At 30.5% G+C, this 17,411-nt stretch overlaps 1 protein-coding gene across 3 annotated transcripts in view; it reads right to left on the bottom strand.

The window, feature by feature from the left end:
- The window catches only part of LOC116011744 (U3 small nucleolar ribonucleoprotein protein MPP10-like), an 8,708-nt gene extending 2,782 nt beyond the window's left edge, over positions 1 to 5,926 (bottom strand). For 2 of the 3 annotated variants that reach the window (XM_031251146.1, XM_031251148.1), the window contains exons 1-7: positions 5,749 to 5,926; positions 2,705 to 3,380; positions 2,526 to 2,587; positions 1,008 to 1,116; positions 733 to 843; positions 506 to 643; positions 57 to 125 (exon numbers count right to left, since the gene is read on the bottom strand). In XM_031251146.1, the coding sequence (XP_031107006.1) occupies positions 57 to 125; positions 506 to 643; positions 733 to 843; positions 1,008 to 1,116; positions 2,526 to 2,587; positions 2,705 to 3,367 (1,152 nt within the window). In that variant the 5' untranslated portion in view covers positions 3,368 to 3,380; positions 5,749 to 5,926. Of the gene's footprint in view, positions 1 to 56; positions 126 to 505; positions 644 to 732; positions 844 to 1,007; positions 1,117 to 2,525; positions 2,588 to 2,704; positions 3,381 to 3,929; positions 4,088 to 5,748 lie in introns of all 3 variants that reach the window. The other variant, XM_031251147.1, reaches the window with a different exon arrangement.
- Between the last annotated feature and the right edge of the window lie 11,485 nt (positions 5,927 to 17,411).

The raw sequence follows: 17,411 nt of genomic DNA, 5'->3' as shown, positions 1-17,411 counted from the left end.
CAAAAAAAAAAAAAAAACAATAACAACAACAATTATTCCAGAGAAAAGCAAATTACCACTTCTTTTATCTCTCTTGGTGCTCTTGATGGCAAACTAGGAGGCTTCTGAACATCATCAAATTGTTCCTGCAAATTTACAAACAGGGTGGAACGCACTTGAATGTTAGTTGTTCCTCTCATATTTAAGCTTTTTAGTTTTTGGTGACTACAATCTAACCTATACATAGTATCTGCTCAACATGATTATGCATTTATGCCAACATCTGAACATCCTGGATTGGGATGCCAACAGCTTTTTAGTTTCTTATAAGGGTTAAGAATGTCAAACCCCCAAACTTCATGACCATATATGTATAGAAAGAAAACAAATAACCATACAAATATAGCAACAAAAATATATAAAACAAACATGAATGTCAACAATCTAAAGAATTGATTCTATTTCAAAGATAAATAGCTTACTAAGGTAATAACATAGAGTAGATAAGGTATGCAATGATAATCACCTCAAGGATCCGTTTTCGAATTAGTTCTTCTAGAGACAAAGTAACCTCTTCTGTAATTACAGGGGCAGGTCTCACGTTGTGCTCAAAATCTAGATCAACCTCTAATGCACTATTTTTTGGCCTTTTAGCAGCAGTTACCTGGCATTATAGACCACAGTCAATTGATACAATTTGTGATGCATATAGATCTATTTATATTAAAGGAAACCATAGATGAACTATTTTACCTCTCCTTGCATAGTCCAGGCTTTTGGTTCTATGTTTGCCTTCTCCATTTCCTCTATTGTAGAGCGAAGTTTTAGAAGCTCTTGTTCATGGGTAGAAAGATTTTGGTTTCCCTGCCAGAAAAAGATAGGCATGGCTGAGTACTTTATTATCTAAAAAGAGCATAACCACTCAAATATAGATTGCATATTATCGACTCTCCTTTTCACCTAGAGGAATAGAGTGCACTACCATATTATTGAATCTCCTTTTCACCTAGAGGAATAGAGTGCACTACCTGATTATCGTCATCAGATACTTCTTCATCCATTTCCATGTGATCAGATCTACCAAGTGGTTTACGTTTTCCCTTGTGCTCCGTCTTTCTAGCAAAGAAATCCTCATACCTAAAAACCATTTAAGCACAAGTTAATTAAGTGAATGTCCATGCTCATATCTGTGTATCATCAAGAAGTTGTAACCCCATGATGAATTTGGAACAGAGTATTGTATTCTAGGAACATAGATTGTCCAATTCTTGATACTCCAACGACTATGAGCCTAGAGCTATAGAAGCATTTATTCTGGTAGCCTTATACTCCTTACATATGTTTTTATTTAGTCAAAACTTTGAATTATTACATCTACATGGAGAGCACTGTTGCCCCACAACCCCAAAAAAACCCTCCCTTTCCCTCATATCATCCAAACAAGAGACTTTCAGTCCAATTAATGAAAGTCAACCTGAATTTTTCCCTATTTTCTTTTTAAAAAATATTGAAATAAAAGTAGAACATAGTTTACATAATCACTTGAAGCCACAGTTTAGACCAAAAGATGGGTAAGGCTATTATGGCCTTTTAATGAAACACCAATTATTATAGGTTACATCTAGGAGAGAGCGTTCATGCCATATCCAAGACAGTTCAATTTAACATTGAGAAAAGAAAGTTACAGAGCACGGTTATCTCACTACAAACATTTCCTTTTTGAAAAATTAATATCATCAAATGATAAAAAGACAGTGCTCACACACACACACACAAAAAGGGTTTGAAAAAGGCACGTGTAAGACACATAGCCTCAAAATATCAGCCCAGGCATCTAAAACTGAAGTATAGATTCCTGACACAAAGTGCACTAATTAAACACAATAAGAACAATATAGAAAAATTGCTAGAACATAATTTTCAGTATATTTTTAGAACTTTTTATTGTGATAAGCAATGATAGTAACTTCACCTAACATGCTTACAGGGAAATTTAAATATTTAAATAAAATCACCACCAAATAAGTAGTCAAGTTAATTAATCCAACAGACAGGCAAAGGTGGTGACAAGAGCATAGGCAATCCAAGGAGTGAGATATTGACTCCGAGCACATATGGAATGAGAACATAAAGGAGGATCTGTTGGAAAGGATGATGAATCTTTTCCGTCCAACAAGAAGTTACTCGAAGCAATTAAGTGATTTACAATTTTGCATTTAATGAGAAGTGGGTACAAACATAGACTTGGGTTGACAAGGAGAACACTTGCAATCAGGAATTGGAAAGTGGGTATGGGGTCAGAATTCAGAAAGGAAGCCAAGACATTGGGGTAAGAGTAAATTTGAAGTATTGGTCGCTACTTATGCATAAAAAGTAGTTACAAAAAGCCCCTTCAGAATTTCAGAAGTGCAGGCATTGAGTGGCAGAACTATTCAAATTAAGTCAAGACATAAGATATAACCTTATGTAATGATTATGCACAATTTCACATGAATATTACTACAGTTAGACAGAAAATATAAACTAAGGAAACTCATTTGCAGCACCTGGCACTCTCCATGTCTCCATCTACATCAGAGATATCATCCTCAAGGTCCACATCTTCAAGCTGCAAAAATAAATACAAGCATAAGAATTACTACTGTACTAGTCTTCCAAAGCACACATCTTTAAGCAACGCTTCATGTTTTAATCAAAGCTCAAACTAAGGGATAAATATTCATACCGCCTCATCCTCTTCTTCTGCATTTTCCTCCTCAGATTCTGATTGTTCAACTCGCTTCCTCTTCTTCTTTTTCTTGGCTTTCTCATCCTTCTCGTAACCATACTCCCTTGCCTCATCATCCGCCAAAAATTTTTCCAATTCCTTTATCTTCAAGAACTCATCCTCAACCAAGCCAGTTCCATCATCCTCCTCTTCCGTCTCTGTACCTTCCTCTTCCTCCCCCTCATCCTCATCATCCTGGTCCTCCTTATCCTCAGCCGCACCCTCATCCTCGTCAAAATCATCCAAGTCAGCATCGTCAATATCATATCCTTCTCTGTCTAATGCTTCCAGTGGCCCACTCTTTTTCTCCAACCCATTTGGTTCAACATTGAACTGGTCTGATATACTTTCCGGATTCTTCTCGAAGTGACTGACTCGACGACGGAGAGAGGAAAGTAAAGGCTCCGATTGGAGGTCAATTTGCTGCCATATCTGCTCTGCATCGAACCCGTCGGTTAGAAGTTGCTCAAAAGGAGACTTTGGGGTGAAGGGTTTGAGGGAAGAGTATAGATATTTGCAGGCTAATCGTGCGGCCGCCGAAAGTTCCGGCGACGGTGAAAGGTAGAGGGGTGGCTCTGATGATTTCAGCTGGCGAAGCGCCACCTCTCCGTCGTTCTCCATAATTGGGCAATACCTGTATTCAGGAGAGGTTTAAAGTAAGGCTTGTGGAGAAGGGTTTATGTTAGCCACTGGCCAGCAGGCAGGGGAGCCCGCCACACCAAACTTTTTTTCTTTTAAGAATTTGATTCACATAGGATTTGGTTCCATTTTAATTACTTCTACACTGCAAATAAATAAATAAATAAATAAAATAAAATTGAAGTGCAGACCATCAATTATCATGCTTCTCTATCCAGGATTATTTAAAACAACAACAAGCACTTAAGCAGTGGGTAATAAGCAGTAGTGAGTAAACAACAGTAAGGCACTGGCAGATTGGCAATAAAACCAAAATAAGCATACAAACATCCTTTGCAAATAAGCCAAATTTAGCATACAAATATAAAATATAACTACTGTATAACGTATACATTACACTTATGAAATTTTCGCACAACATAGTGGTGAACTGTTCTTTATTTTCCAGAAAAATGAGGAACAAGGAACTTGATTAGCGTTTTCCAAAAAAAAAAAAGGAACTTGATTAGCTCTCCTCCGGAAAAATGGAAAATTTGGAACCCACCTTCAATTTTGCTGGTTCACGGTGGACGGCAGCAGCGGTCTGTGGAGCTCCGGTCGCTGGTTCACGGCGCCGGCGGCCTCTGTTTCGTGGAGGACGAAGGCAGCAGCGAAGAACGGTCGCTGGTTCGTGGTCGTCTGTACTCTGCAGGCAGGCGGCAGCTAGAACAGAAGACGGGAAGGATTGAAGGAGATAGTGAGAGACCGAGAGGGGCAAGAAGGCCGTCCGACCAGGCCTTCTTTTTTTTTTTTTTTTTAATATCAAACGCACAGTTGGTTCGCCTTCTCCTTCGCAAAGAGAAGGCGACCAGGCCAATTTTTTTGTTTTTTTAAATATCAAAGCACAGTTGGGTCGCCTTCTCCTTCGCAAGGAGAAGGCGACCACGCTAATTTTTTATTTATTTTTTATATCAAACGCATTTCAAAAATGCGTTTGATGTATTTTATACATCAAATACATCAAACGCATTGATGCGTTTGATGTGCGTATTTGTGAAAAATAAAAATAAAAAGTCAAACGCGTTTGGGAAATGCGTTTCTAACACCCATCCGCATTTCCCAAACACGTTGTTCATATATTTGTCAACTTTTGAAAAACATCATATTTTTGTCAATTGCTCCCTATTTCTTCATATTTCTGGCAATTTTCCGGGGTGCAAACAAGCCTAGGTTGGCTCGAGCTCGAGCTCTATCTTGAGCTCGGTTTTGAGCTCGAGTTTTAGCTCGGTTTTGAGCTCGAATTTGACCTATTTGAATTCATGTTTCAATTAATAATAAATATTATTTTATCCATACATAAATAATAAAAACTTTAAAGCATTCAAAAGTCCAAACTGCAATGTTTAAAGGCTCAAAACAAGTTCACAACTCCACTTCAATTACAAGTCAACAACAGTAGTTTTCAAGATATTCAAATCAAAGAAAGACCTGTTCAATTTGTAAAAAATAATGCATAATATTAGATAAGTGAAGAATGCTAAATTAAGTGAAGAATGTTAAATCAAAGAAAGATCTATTCAATTTGCTGGTTTTATACTTCTTCATTTTGTTGTGTGTCATGGTCATCTGAATGTAATTCTATTCTTTCAAATCCTTCAGTTTGTTCTTACAGTTCATTATTAGCTTGAAAATTAGCTTCATTACTTTCACCAACTACACTACTTGAAGTATGTGGGTTTTGCGGGGTATATGAATTATCTATGGACATGACTAATGAAAAACAATGACGAAAAACAATAATTAGGTTGAATATTACTGCCACAAGAATTTTAGTGTGTGTGTGTGTGTGTGTGTGTGTGTATATATATATATATATATAAAGTTTATAACAGCACAACACACATAGTTTAACTTTATATATAAACAAACAAGTATATTTATGTTTATAACAGCACAGCACACATAGTTTATATATAAACAAACATATACATATACTGCCAGAGTGTTAAAACACAGTACATATTCATCCCTGACTTTGTTTAATCTTTATAGTACTGCCAAAGTGCTAAATCACAGTACATATTCATCCAAAAAGTGGAAAAAGAAAAAATATAAATTTGAAATATTTATGAAACTATAGTTACAGTAACCAAATTAGTTTCAATGAAGTAGAATTTAAACATTTGAATTAAAAATCTGATTTTCTCCTCTATTACCTGCAAATTTGCCCTCAAGTAAATAACCATTGCACAATTCCACATTCCACAGCAGTATTCATTCACATTCCACAGCAGTACAGCACACATATACATATATACAAAATTACAAATATAGAAGATTCAACTGTCAAAAAATAGCAAATATAGATAACAAGAAACACTTACCGGCGGTGGGCGAACCGGTCGGCGGCTATCGCAGGGGAGGCGGAGCCCTCGTCGGCAGCAGCTTCGTCGGTGCGCGAACTGGTCGAACTCGTCGGTGGGCGAACTTGTTGGCAGCAGCGTCGTCGTCGGCTTTGCTTGGAATGGCGGAGACTGGAGTAAACGAAGGACTTAGGTTTCAAATTAATTTCCTTTTTACTATTTTAGTTTTTAATTAGTATTAAGTTATAATATTATATATATATATATATATATATATATATATATACTAGTTTTATAAGCGCATTGCGCGTATGAGTTAATGCCAATGTTTATATTTAAATAAATATTTGAAAGTATATATTATATAGGAGAAGTTTATACATGTCGAATTTTTTTATTTAAATATCTAACTCAAAGTATATGAATCCAAGATAATATAGAAAATTCATTATAATTATTACTAAAATAAATGTTTGCAACCTTGTAAAATCGATAGTCTAAATATTTGGTCTAAAAATGATAGTCTAAATAAATACTACTTTTAATTTGAATTTTTCTTAGTGTTATTAATTCTCTTTTGAGTAACATTGTCATTGTGTTCATTTTTACTATTTGTTCTTTTCCTTTTTGTTGGTAGTGTGTTATTTGCAATTCGGTTATTGTTGATAGCATAGATGACAACGTCATGCAATGAGATTATGATATAGGAGCTATGAACTTTCCTTTAGGTGTTCTGCTTGGGGTTCATTTGGTTCAACGTAACCATTACTGTTGAATGAGTTATTGTGGGTAAATAAAATCCCTAGTTTAAGAAAAAAAAGATTAAATAAATTAATAAAAATTTGAAATTTTAAAATATTATGTATTCCAAAGATATTAAAAGATAGTTTCTCGTTTCAATTTGCTGGGTAATGGGTTATTTGAGTACTTTCATTGTCAACAAATTCCCTAAGTAGTTAATATGATTGGTTTCAAACTATTCTTTTTTATTTTTTTCATGGTATTAAAGAAATACATATGTATCATTTTTTTGTGTAACTACTAATTTATTTAATTCAATAAGAGTAAAATAGAGTGATTCCGTTTCAATTTGTTGGGTTATTTGAGTAATCTCTTTGTCAACCAATCCCCAAGTAGTTAATATAATTAGCTTCAAATTATTTTAAAATTTTTTTCATAGTATTAATAAAATACTTGGTAAATAAATATATAATATTATTTTGTACTATAACTTTGATATTTAATTACAAGATATTATAAAAATAAGATAATGGACAATGTAATTAACTACTTGGGAGATTTGTTGACAATGAAAGTACTCAAATAACCCATTACCCAGCAAATTGAAGCGAGAAACTACCTTTTAATATCTTTGGAATACATAATATTTTAAATTTTCAAATTTTTATTAATTTATTTAATCTTTTTTCTTAAACTAGGGATTTCTTTATCCACAATAACTCATTCAACAATAATGGTTGAACCAAATGAACCCCAAGCAGAACACCTAAAGGAAAGTCCATAGCTCCTATATCATAATCTCATTGCATGACGTTGTCTTCTATGCTACCAACAATAACCGAATTGCAAATAACACACTACCAACAAAAAGGAAGAGAACAAATAGTAAAGATGAAGACAATGACAATGTTACTCAAAAGAGAATTAAGAACACTTAGAAAAATTCAAATGAAAAGTAGTATTTATATAGACTATCATTTTTAGACCAAATATTTAGACTATCGATTTTACAAGGTTGCAAACATTTATTTTAGTAATAATTATAATGAATTTCATATATTATCTTGGATTCATATACTTTGAGTTAGATATTTAAATAAAAAATTCGACATTCAATTACCCATGTATAAACTTCTCCTATATAATCTTGCATTGATATATACTTTCAAATATTTATTTAAATATAAACATTGGGCATTAACACATACGCGCAATGCACGCATAAAACTAGTAATTTAATAAGAGTAAAATAGAGTGAGAAACTTAATTATGTCAAATTTGATTGAGATGAGGTTCGAACCTAAGACCTTTCTTATAGAAATTAATGGGTAAGTTAAAAGTTAACGGAATATTAACGGAGAAGAGAATATTTAACGAAAAACTTAACGGATAATCATAAAAGTAAGGTTAAATTAGGTAATCTCTATTAATAATATTAATCTGAATTATCTTAACCATCTATTTGGTTAAATAATTCATCTGAACCATCCATTTGATTAAATAATTTGACTGCCATTTTTTCTACCCATTTTAGGCCTAACTCGCTAGCTTTGGCTAAAATAATTAACTGAAAATTAAACGTCACGGAATTTAGGCCATTTGAATAAGTAAATTAATATTAATATTTAATTGGAAATTGAACGAAAAAGAAATTGAATTTATTTCGACAATTAAATTATTATAATTATATCAATCGTATTAATATTTATGAATGAAAAAGAAAATGAATATATTAATATTTCATTGGAAATATAATTGGCAATTATATTTTTATAATTATATTACTTATTAATTATATAGAAATGAATATTAAAATATTTTTATGAATGAAAAAAGAAATAAATATTACACACAGGAATATGTTATTAATATTACGTTACTAATGTTACTAATTGGCACAAAAATAAAGCCAAATGAAAAAAGAGATTAATAATAAAAATTCACTATAAATATAACATAGCTTCCCCTATTCAAAAATTAGTAACCACCAAATGAAATATTAGGAAAAAATTATGAAGGAAAAGGAAATGTAAATGAATATTTATATATTCCTTTTATGAAGAAAAAAGGAAATAGATATATTCATATTTCATTGGAAATATAATCGACAATTAAATTATAATTACCTGATTCGACAATATAATCGACAATTAAATTATAATTACCTGATTCGACAATATAATATTCAAGTCTTTGACTCTATGAGAACGAAGCTATTTTATTATTATTATATTTGTGATGGTGATAAAAATGCATTTATATGCCTCTCTAAACATGTACATGCATAAAAATGCTACAATACTGAAAGAGTGTTGTCCCACACCCCAAACGCTCTAATAGTGCTCTGATACTCAAATAGTCATCTGATACCTATCATCATTCGGTACATACCGAACACCATTCTAATAATAGTGCTCATCATTTGTTGTTTACCTTGATTATTACTCCACTTTGTTTCGCTAGGTTATAGTGAAGTTGCATATATAGCTAGTGATAAACGCGCAATGTTCTATATCTGTATATTATTTTTAGAAGTTGATATTCTCATGAAATTAATTTTGTTGTTTTGAGGTTGTTGATGTGATGAAATGTTTTGATGAGCATTATGTAGGTTGGAGCAGAGTGAAGAAATTTGTGGGATTAGAATTTGAGAATTCAAGCAAAATGAGTAAAGATAGTGGAGAAAAGAAATCAGGAGATCATCATCAGTCCAAGAAAGGAAAAGGGATTGTCATGTATCAGCGCAAGAAATATAGTCACAACAAAAAAGCAACCGCTCTTCCCTCAAAACAACACGCGCCACCTCCGGAGATAACCGTCACGGACTGGGCCGATGCCAATTCCGGCCACCTCTTGACTTGCGCCTGTCGTGTCTGCACCGGCGGCGCCCCAACTCCTCTCTTCCGTTCCAACATTATGGCACCACGCCGCCCGGAGCGGGACTGCCCCGCGGGCTTTGTGCCACCGCCGCAACCGGTGCCCGGTCACTTTCGTGCTAATAAAGTTTCAAAGGCAAAAGTGTATCCCAGCGTAGTAATACCGCCGTCGTCAAATGAACCCCAGAAAACCCGCCGGGAAATCCCGCTGCCGAAGATGGAGGATATCTCGTTCATAGAATTATTAGCCTCCGGCTCGGCACCGTCACAGCCCGCCATTTCCTTCATGGACATGCTACAAAATGGCAAAAAGGTGGCCGACGGCTGTAATTTCCGGCAGCGTTTTGTTGAGAAATCGAATGGTCTCAATTACTTCATGAAGATGGTGATGGAAGAAGACGGGGGAGTGGATGATGAACAGCTGTTTAGGGAGGTGAAGCAAGAACTGATGATTCGTGAGGTGGATGCTTATGCATGTCTGCTGAGAAAGGAAAACCTGGATTTCGAAAAAGTACTCATGACAACAAATTAAAATAAAATGGTGATGATGATATTATGTGGGATTGGATCGAGATCCTAGGATTAATCGAACTGAGACTTAGATTGTGTTGGTTTAATGTTTATGAATTATGAGTTATGAATTATGAATTATGAATTATGAATTATGATGCTGCTTTTTGATCAAGATTATTATTGTAATATAATACATTATTGGCGACATTTTTATGTGGTTTAATATAATTTGTTTAGGACTACCATGCATTATCCTTCTATTTTTGTTTTGCCTCCTAAAAATCATGAATTCCGAGATCTAATAGTTTTAAATTCTGATTACCTTTAAAATAGAGTCATTGGCAAATCTGTTTAAGCTAAGATAACTTTTTTAATGCTCATTATTCTATTCACACATATGTATATATATAAAAGATTTATCTGAAAATTAAATAGACTTTCAGGTAAAGAGGTGCTAGTTCTCGGTTTGGTCACTCCGTTTTGTATTGAAGAGTTAATTTATATTGATTATGGGTATGGTCACTCCGTCTTGTCTCTGTTGCATGTAGTATCTGTCCATATATACTTTCTCAACTTACTGAAGCCCAACAAGTCAATATCGCCCCACTGAGACTCGCATTCATGACCTCCCATTTCATGCCGCTTGACCACATGGTGTTTGGCAAGACCTTGTTTTCATTTAAATTCCTTTATATATATAAAATGGTGAATTAACTCTAAGATGCTAAATGTGTTACACTATATTATTTTCCCCAAAATACGTACTTTAAAGATGCTTACAATTAATTAATGATGCGTTTTTTTCTTTTCTTTTCCAATGAAGACAAAAAAACAGCTAACTAAAACATCGTATTACAAGAAATGAGGTTGAACCATCCCAACCGCGTGAGCCATAAGTAACGGGCGAATATCATCATGAGAGATATCGGAAACATATAAATCCAAACTTATGCGTCAATAGTGTGTTGTCATAGTGTCATCCAATTCCCTCTAGAGTTCAGAGTTAACTTTTAATTATATATATATATATATATATATATATATATATATATATATATATATAATGTGTCATAGTGTTTGTTACTGTGTGTAATCATGTTGTTTAAGTGAAATATTAGCATATATATATATAGGCTCATATGTGGCCTGAAGCTCCCATGCATGCAGTCATGTAACTGCATCTTTGTCATCGGATTGGAGTAATCTAACGGTGGCAATATAATCTTAATGTTTAGGAAATTGAATTGCAATTCGCCTATGTTAAGTGGAGGGTGTTATAGTAATTTTAGTATCTATATTACGTGAATTGAAATTGTACATTTTAGTAAATGGTGTGGTGCGTTTTAATACATGTTATGGTGCGTTTTAATACGTATGTTTATAATCTAACATGAGGCATGTTGTGGTGCATTTTAATACGTAAAATGATGTGTTTTATTACGTATGTTGATGCATTTTAAGTGAATAGGTGCATTTGGTTATAGTGCGGAATGATGTATTTAATTTGTCCTCTGGTGCATTTTAATATGTAAAATGGTGTGTATTTTAATTTTCTACCCGTTATCTGTTAATTTTTTGATAATGAATAATTTTTTCAAATAAAAGTATTGTAGACACATAATTCTAAATTAAAGAAATACATATGTATCATTTTTTGTTGTAGCTACTAATTTATTTCTACTATACTAATAAGAGCCAAAGAGAGTTAGGCCTAAAATGGGTAGAAAAAATGGCGGTCAAATTATTTAATCAAATGGATGGTTCAGATGAATTATTTAATCAAATAGATGGTTAAGATAATTCAGATTAATATTATTAATAGAGATTACCTAATTTAACCTTACTATTATGATTATCTGTTAAGTTTTCCGTAAAATATTCTCTTCTCCGTTAATATTCCGCTAACTTTTAACTTACCCATTAATTTCTATAAGAAAGGTCTTAGGTTCGAACCTCATCTCAATCAAATTTGACATAATAAAGTTTTTCACTCTATTTTACTCTTATTAAATTAAATAAATTAGTAGCTACAACAAAAAATGATACATATGTATTTCTTTAATTTAGAATTATGTGTCTACAATACTTTTATTTGAAAAAATTATTCATTATCAAAAAATTAAATTAAATAAGAAAAATAATTTCATTAGTTATATTGTCTTTATTTTCTCTCATGCAAATTCTTTACATTCAAATTTATCAATTGATATTCATTACATTGTCCATTATCTTATTTTTACAATATCTTGTAATTAAATATCAAAGTTATAGTACAAAATAATATTATATATTTATTTACCAAGTATTTTATTAATACTATGAATTTTTTTTTAAAAAATAATTTGAAGCTAATTATATTAACTACTTGGGGATTGGTTGACAAAGAGAGTACTCAAATAACCAACAAATTGAAGCGGAATCAATCTATTTTACTCTTATTGAATTAAATAAATTAGTAGTTACACATAAAAATGATACATGTGTATTTCTTTAATACCATGAAAAAAATAAAAAAGAATAGTTTGAAACCAATCATATTAACTACTTGGGAGATTTGTTGACAATGAAAGTGCTCAAATAACCCATTACCCAGCAAATTAAAGCAAGAAACTACCTTTTAATATCTTTGGAATACATAATATTTTAAATTTTCAAATTTTTATTAATTTATTTAATCTTTTTTCTTAAACTAGGGATTTCTTTATCCACAATAACACATTCAACAATAATAGTTAAACCAAATGAACCCCAAGCAGAACACCTAAAGGAAAGTCCATAGCTCTTATATCATAATCTCATTGCATGACGTTGTCATCTATGCTACCAACAATAACCGAATTGCAAATAACACACTACCAACAAAAAGGAAGAGAACAAATAGTAAAGATGAAGACAATGACAATGTTACTGAAAAGAGAATTAAGAACACTTAGAAAAATTCAAATTAAAAGTAGTATATATTTAGACTATCATTTTTAGACCAAATATTTAGACTATCGATTTTACAAGGTTACAAACATTTATTTTATTAATAATTATAATGAGTTTTCTATATTATCTTGGATTCATATACTTTGAGTTAGATATTTAAATAAAAAAATTCGACATTCAATTACCCATGTATAAACTTCTCATATATAATCTTGCATTGATATACTTTCAAATATTTATTTAAATATAAACATTGGACATTAACCCATATGCGCAATGCGCGTATAAAACTAGTAATTTAATAAGAGTAAAATAGAGTGAGAAACTTAATTATGTCAAATTTGATTGAGATGAGGTTCGAACCTAAGGCTATCCTTAACCCAGAAATTTATCTCACTTTCTAAAATGGGTCCCACTTCCACATCATCAAATTTAGAAATTCTTCACTATTTGTTCTACATCTCTGCAATTTTCTCCACTTTCAAAAGTGGTCCCACAATTATATTATATAATAAATATAATAACCAAATAATATAATAAATAATTAATAAGAAATAAAAAAATATAAAAATTACATAAAGCTGCCGTGCACAACAGCTTTTGTCAGATGTTAACATGCTTTTTCTTCTTTTTCTCATTCTCTCTCCTATTTCTAATTTAGCAATTCTCTCTCCACTTGCAAATACAAATGGCATTAAACAATAATAAAAAACTTGTCACCTAGATTAGAAAGTGAAGGGATTGGCTGGGATGAAGTTAGCCTAAGACTTTTCTTATAGAAATTAATGGGTAAGTTAAAAGTTAACGGAATATTAACGGAGAAGAGAATATTTAACGAAAAACTTAACGGATAATCATAAAAGTAAGGTTAAATTAGGTAATATCTATTAATAATATTAATCTGAATTATCTTAACCATCTATTTGGTTAAATAATTCATCTGAACCATCCATTTGATTAAATAATTTGACCGCCATTTTTTCTACCCATTTTAGGCCTAACTCTCTTTGGCTCTTATTAGTATACTAGTTTTACACATGCATTGCGCGAATGGGTTAATGCCAAATGTTTATATTTAAATAAATATTTGAAAGTATATCAATGTAAGATTATATAGGAGAAGTTTATACATAGGTAATTGAATGTCGAATTTGTTTATTTAAATATGTAACTCAAAGTATATGAATCCAAGATAATATGATTGGTTTCAAACTATTCTTTTTTAGTTTTTTCATGGTATTAAAGAAATACATATGTATCATTTTTTGGTGTAACTACTAATTTATTTAATTCAGTAAGAGTAAAATAGAGTGATTACGCTTCAATTTGTTGGTTATTTGAGTACTCTCTTTGTCAACCAATCCTCAAGTAGTTAATATAATTAGTTTCAAATTATTTTTAAATTTTTTTTCATAGTATTAATAAAATACTTGGTAAATAAATATATAACATTATTTGTACTATAACTTTGAATTTAATTACAAGATATTGTAAAAATAAGATAATGGACAATGTAATGAATATCAATTGATAAATTTGAATGTAAAGTGTCTTTGCATGAGTGGAAATAAAGACAATATAACTAATGAAATTATTTCTCTTATTTAATTTAATTTTTTGATAATGAATAATTTTTTAAAATAAAGGTATTGTAGACACATAATTCTAAATTAAAGAAATACATATGTATAATTTTTTGTTGTAGCTACTAATTTATTTAATTTAATAAGAGTAAAATAGAGTGAGAAACTTAATTATGTCAAATTTGATTGAGATGAGGTTCGTACCTAAAACCTTTCTTATAGAAATTAATGGGTAAGTTAAAAGTTAACGGAATATTAACGGAGAAAAGAATATTTAACGGAAAACTTAACGGATAATCATAAAAAGTAAGGTTAAATTAGGTAATCTCTATTAATAATATTAATCTGAATTATCTTAGCCATCTATTTGACTAATAATTCATCTGAACCATCCATTTGATTAAATAATTTGACCNTAAATAATTCATCTGAACCATCCATTTGATTAAATAATTTGACCGCCATTTTTTCTACCCATTTTAGGCCTAACTCTCTTTGGCTCTTATTAGTATAGTACTAGTTTTATACGCGCATTGCGCGAATAGGTTAATGCCCAATGTTTATATTTAAATAAATATTTGAAAGTATATCAATGCAATAGTATATAGGAGAAGTTTATACATGGGTAATTGAATTTCAAATTTTTTTATTTAAATATCTAACTCAAAGTATATGAATCCAAGATAATATAGAAAAATTCATTATAATTATTACTAAAACAAATGTTTGCAACCTTGTAAAATCGATAGTCTAAATATTTGGTCTAAAAATGATTGTCTAAATAAATACTACTTTTAATTTGAATTTTTCTAAGAGTTCTTAATTCTCTTTTGAGTAACATTGTCATTGTCTCCATCTTTACTATTTGTTCTCATCCTTTTTGTTGGTAGTGTGTTATTTGCAATTCGGTTATTGTTCGTAGCATAGACGACAACGTCATGCAATGAGATTATGATATAGGAGCTTTGGACTTTCCTTTAGGTGTTCTGCTTGGGGTTCATTTGGTTCAACCATTATTGTTGAATGAGTTATTGTCGATAAAAAAATCCCTAGTTTAAGAAAAAAGATTAAATAAATTAATGAAAATTTGAAAATTTAAAATATTATGTATTCCAAAAATATTAAAAGGTAGTTTCTCGTTTCAATTTGCTGGATAATGGGTTATTTAAGTAATTTCATTGTCAACAAATCACCAAGTAGTTAATATGATTAGTTTCAAACTATTCCTTTTTATTTTTTTCATGGTATTAAAGAAATACATATGTATCATTTTTTGTGTGTAAGTACTAATTTATTTAATTCAATAAGAGTAAAATAGAGTGATTCCGCTTCAATTTGTTTGGTTATTATTTGATCGAGTACTCTCTTTGTCAACCAATCCCCAAGTAGTTAATACAATTAGCTTCAAATTATTTTAATTTTTTTCATAGTATTAATAAAATACTTGGTAAATAAATATGCAACATTATTTTGTACTATAACTTTGATATTTAATTACAAGATATTGTAAAAATAAGATAATAGACAATGTAATGAATATCAATTGATAAATTTGAATGTAAAGAATCTTTATATGAGAGAAAATAAAGACAATATAACTAATGAAATTCTTTATCTTATTTAATTTAATTTTTTAACAATGAATAATTTTTTCAAATAAAGGTATTGTAGACACATAATTCTAAATTAAAGAAATACATATGTATCATTTGTTGTTGCAACTACTAATTTATTTAATTTAATAAGAGTAAAATAGACTGAGAAACTTAATTATGTCAAATTTGATTGAGATGGGGTTCGAACCTAAGACCTTTCTTATAGAAATTAATGGGTAAGTTAAAAGTTAACGGAATATTAACGGACAAGAGAATATTTAACGGAAAACTTAACGGATAATCATAAAAGTAAGGTTAAATTAGGTAATCTCTATTAATAATATTAATCTGAATTATCTTAACCATCTATTTGATTAAATAATTCATCTGAACCATCCATTTGATTAAATAATTTGACCGCCATTTTTTCTACCCATTTTAGGCCTAACTCTCTTTGGCTCTTATTAGTATAGTAGATATATATATATATATATATATATATATATATATATATATATATATATATATAGTAGATTATATAATTACATAAATCATATTATATATTGATTTTTTAAGATAATTGCAGACAAACAAGTCATATATTATTCAATTAATTGAGTGATACTTTTTTTCACTAATTTTATAATCAAATAAATGTATGCTTTCAAATATTAGAATTGTTTATAATTTCATCTGTAATTTTATTATCTAAAATATATAATAAAAGTTTTTATCTATACATCGCACAGGTAATTGGGCATTTATTTGCTCAAATTCAAGCAATAATAACATCAGAAAACATAATCAATCCAACTCATTTCATCAATTGCACTATATAATGTTTGTTGTTATAATTTATATAATTTTATATCAATCCAAATATTATTACAATTAATTTTGCTACACAATACTTATAGTAAAAGATATAGTTAATTACAAAATTGGTAATTTTGTTATATATAGTCAATGGACCATTTCGCTAATTAAGTCTTACAAAATTAATATAAATATTGAGAAACGATATTAAAATTTTTTTATCATCTCCATTGGATTTGAGTGAAATTACCATCCCAAATAAATGAGAGATAAAACTATATATAAGAAGTAAGAAACTATTCAAATGTTATCACTCAATAACATATTATAATTCGTTCGAAGAAGGTTTTTATTTAGTTAAAGATGTAATGCATGAATAGTTATAGCAATTGTGGTTGTGCTGGAGTGGTTATCGGGCATGATTAGAAATCATGTGGGCTTTGCCTGTGCAGGTTTGAATCTTGCCAACCATGTTTTCCAACATTTGTGTTGCTTTTTATTTTTTATTTATAGAAGATAGTACTCTATATTAAAATCTTAAATTTATTTAGATTTTAGATATTTATATTGATAGAAGATACTTACCGTAGCTTTGCTACCTATTAAGGCCTTAAATAGACACAAATCAA

The sequence above is a fragment of the Ipomoea triloba genome, chromosome 3 (genome assembly GCF_003576645.1).
Source record: "Ipomoea triloba cultivar NCNSP0323 chromosome 3, ASM357664v1".
NCBI classification, from domain to species: domain Eukaryota; kingdom Viridiplantae; phylum Streptophyta; class Magnoliopsida; order Solanales; family Convolvulaceae; genus Ipomoea; species Ipomoea triloba.
Note: the sequence above shows the minus strand (reverse complement) of the source record. Positions and strands in the feature narration are given on the sequence as shown.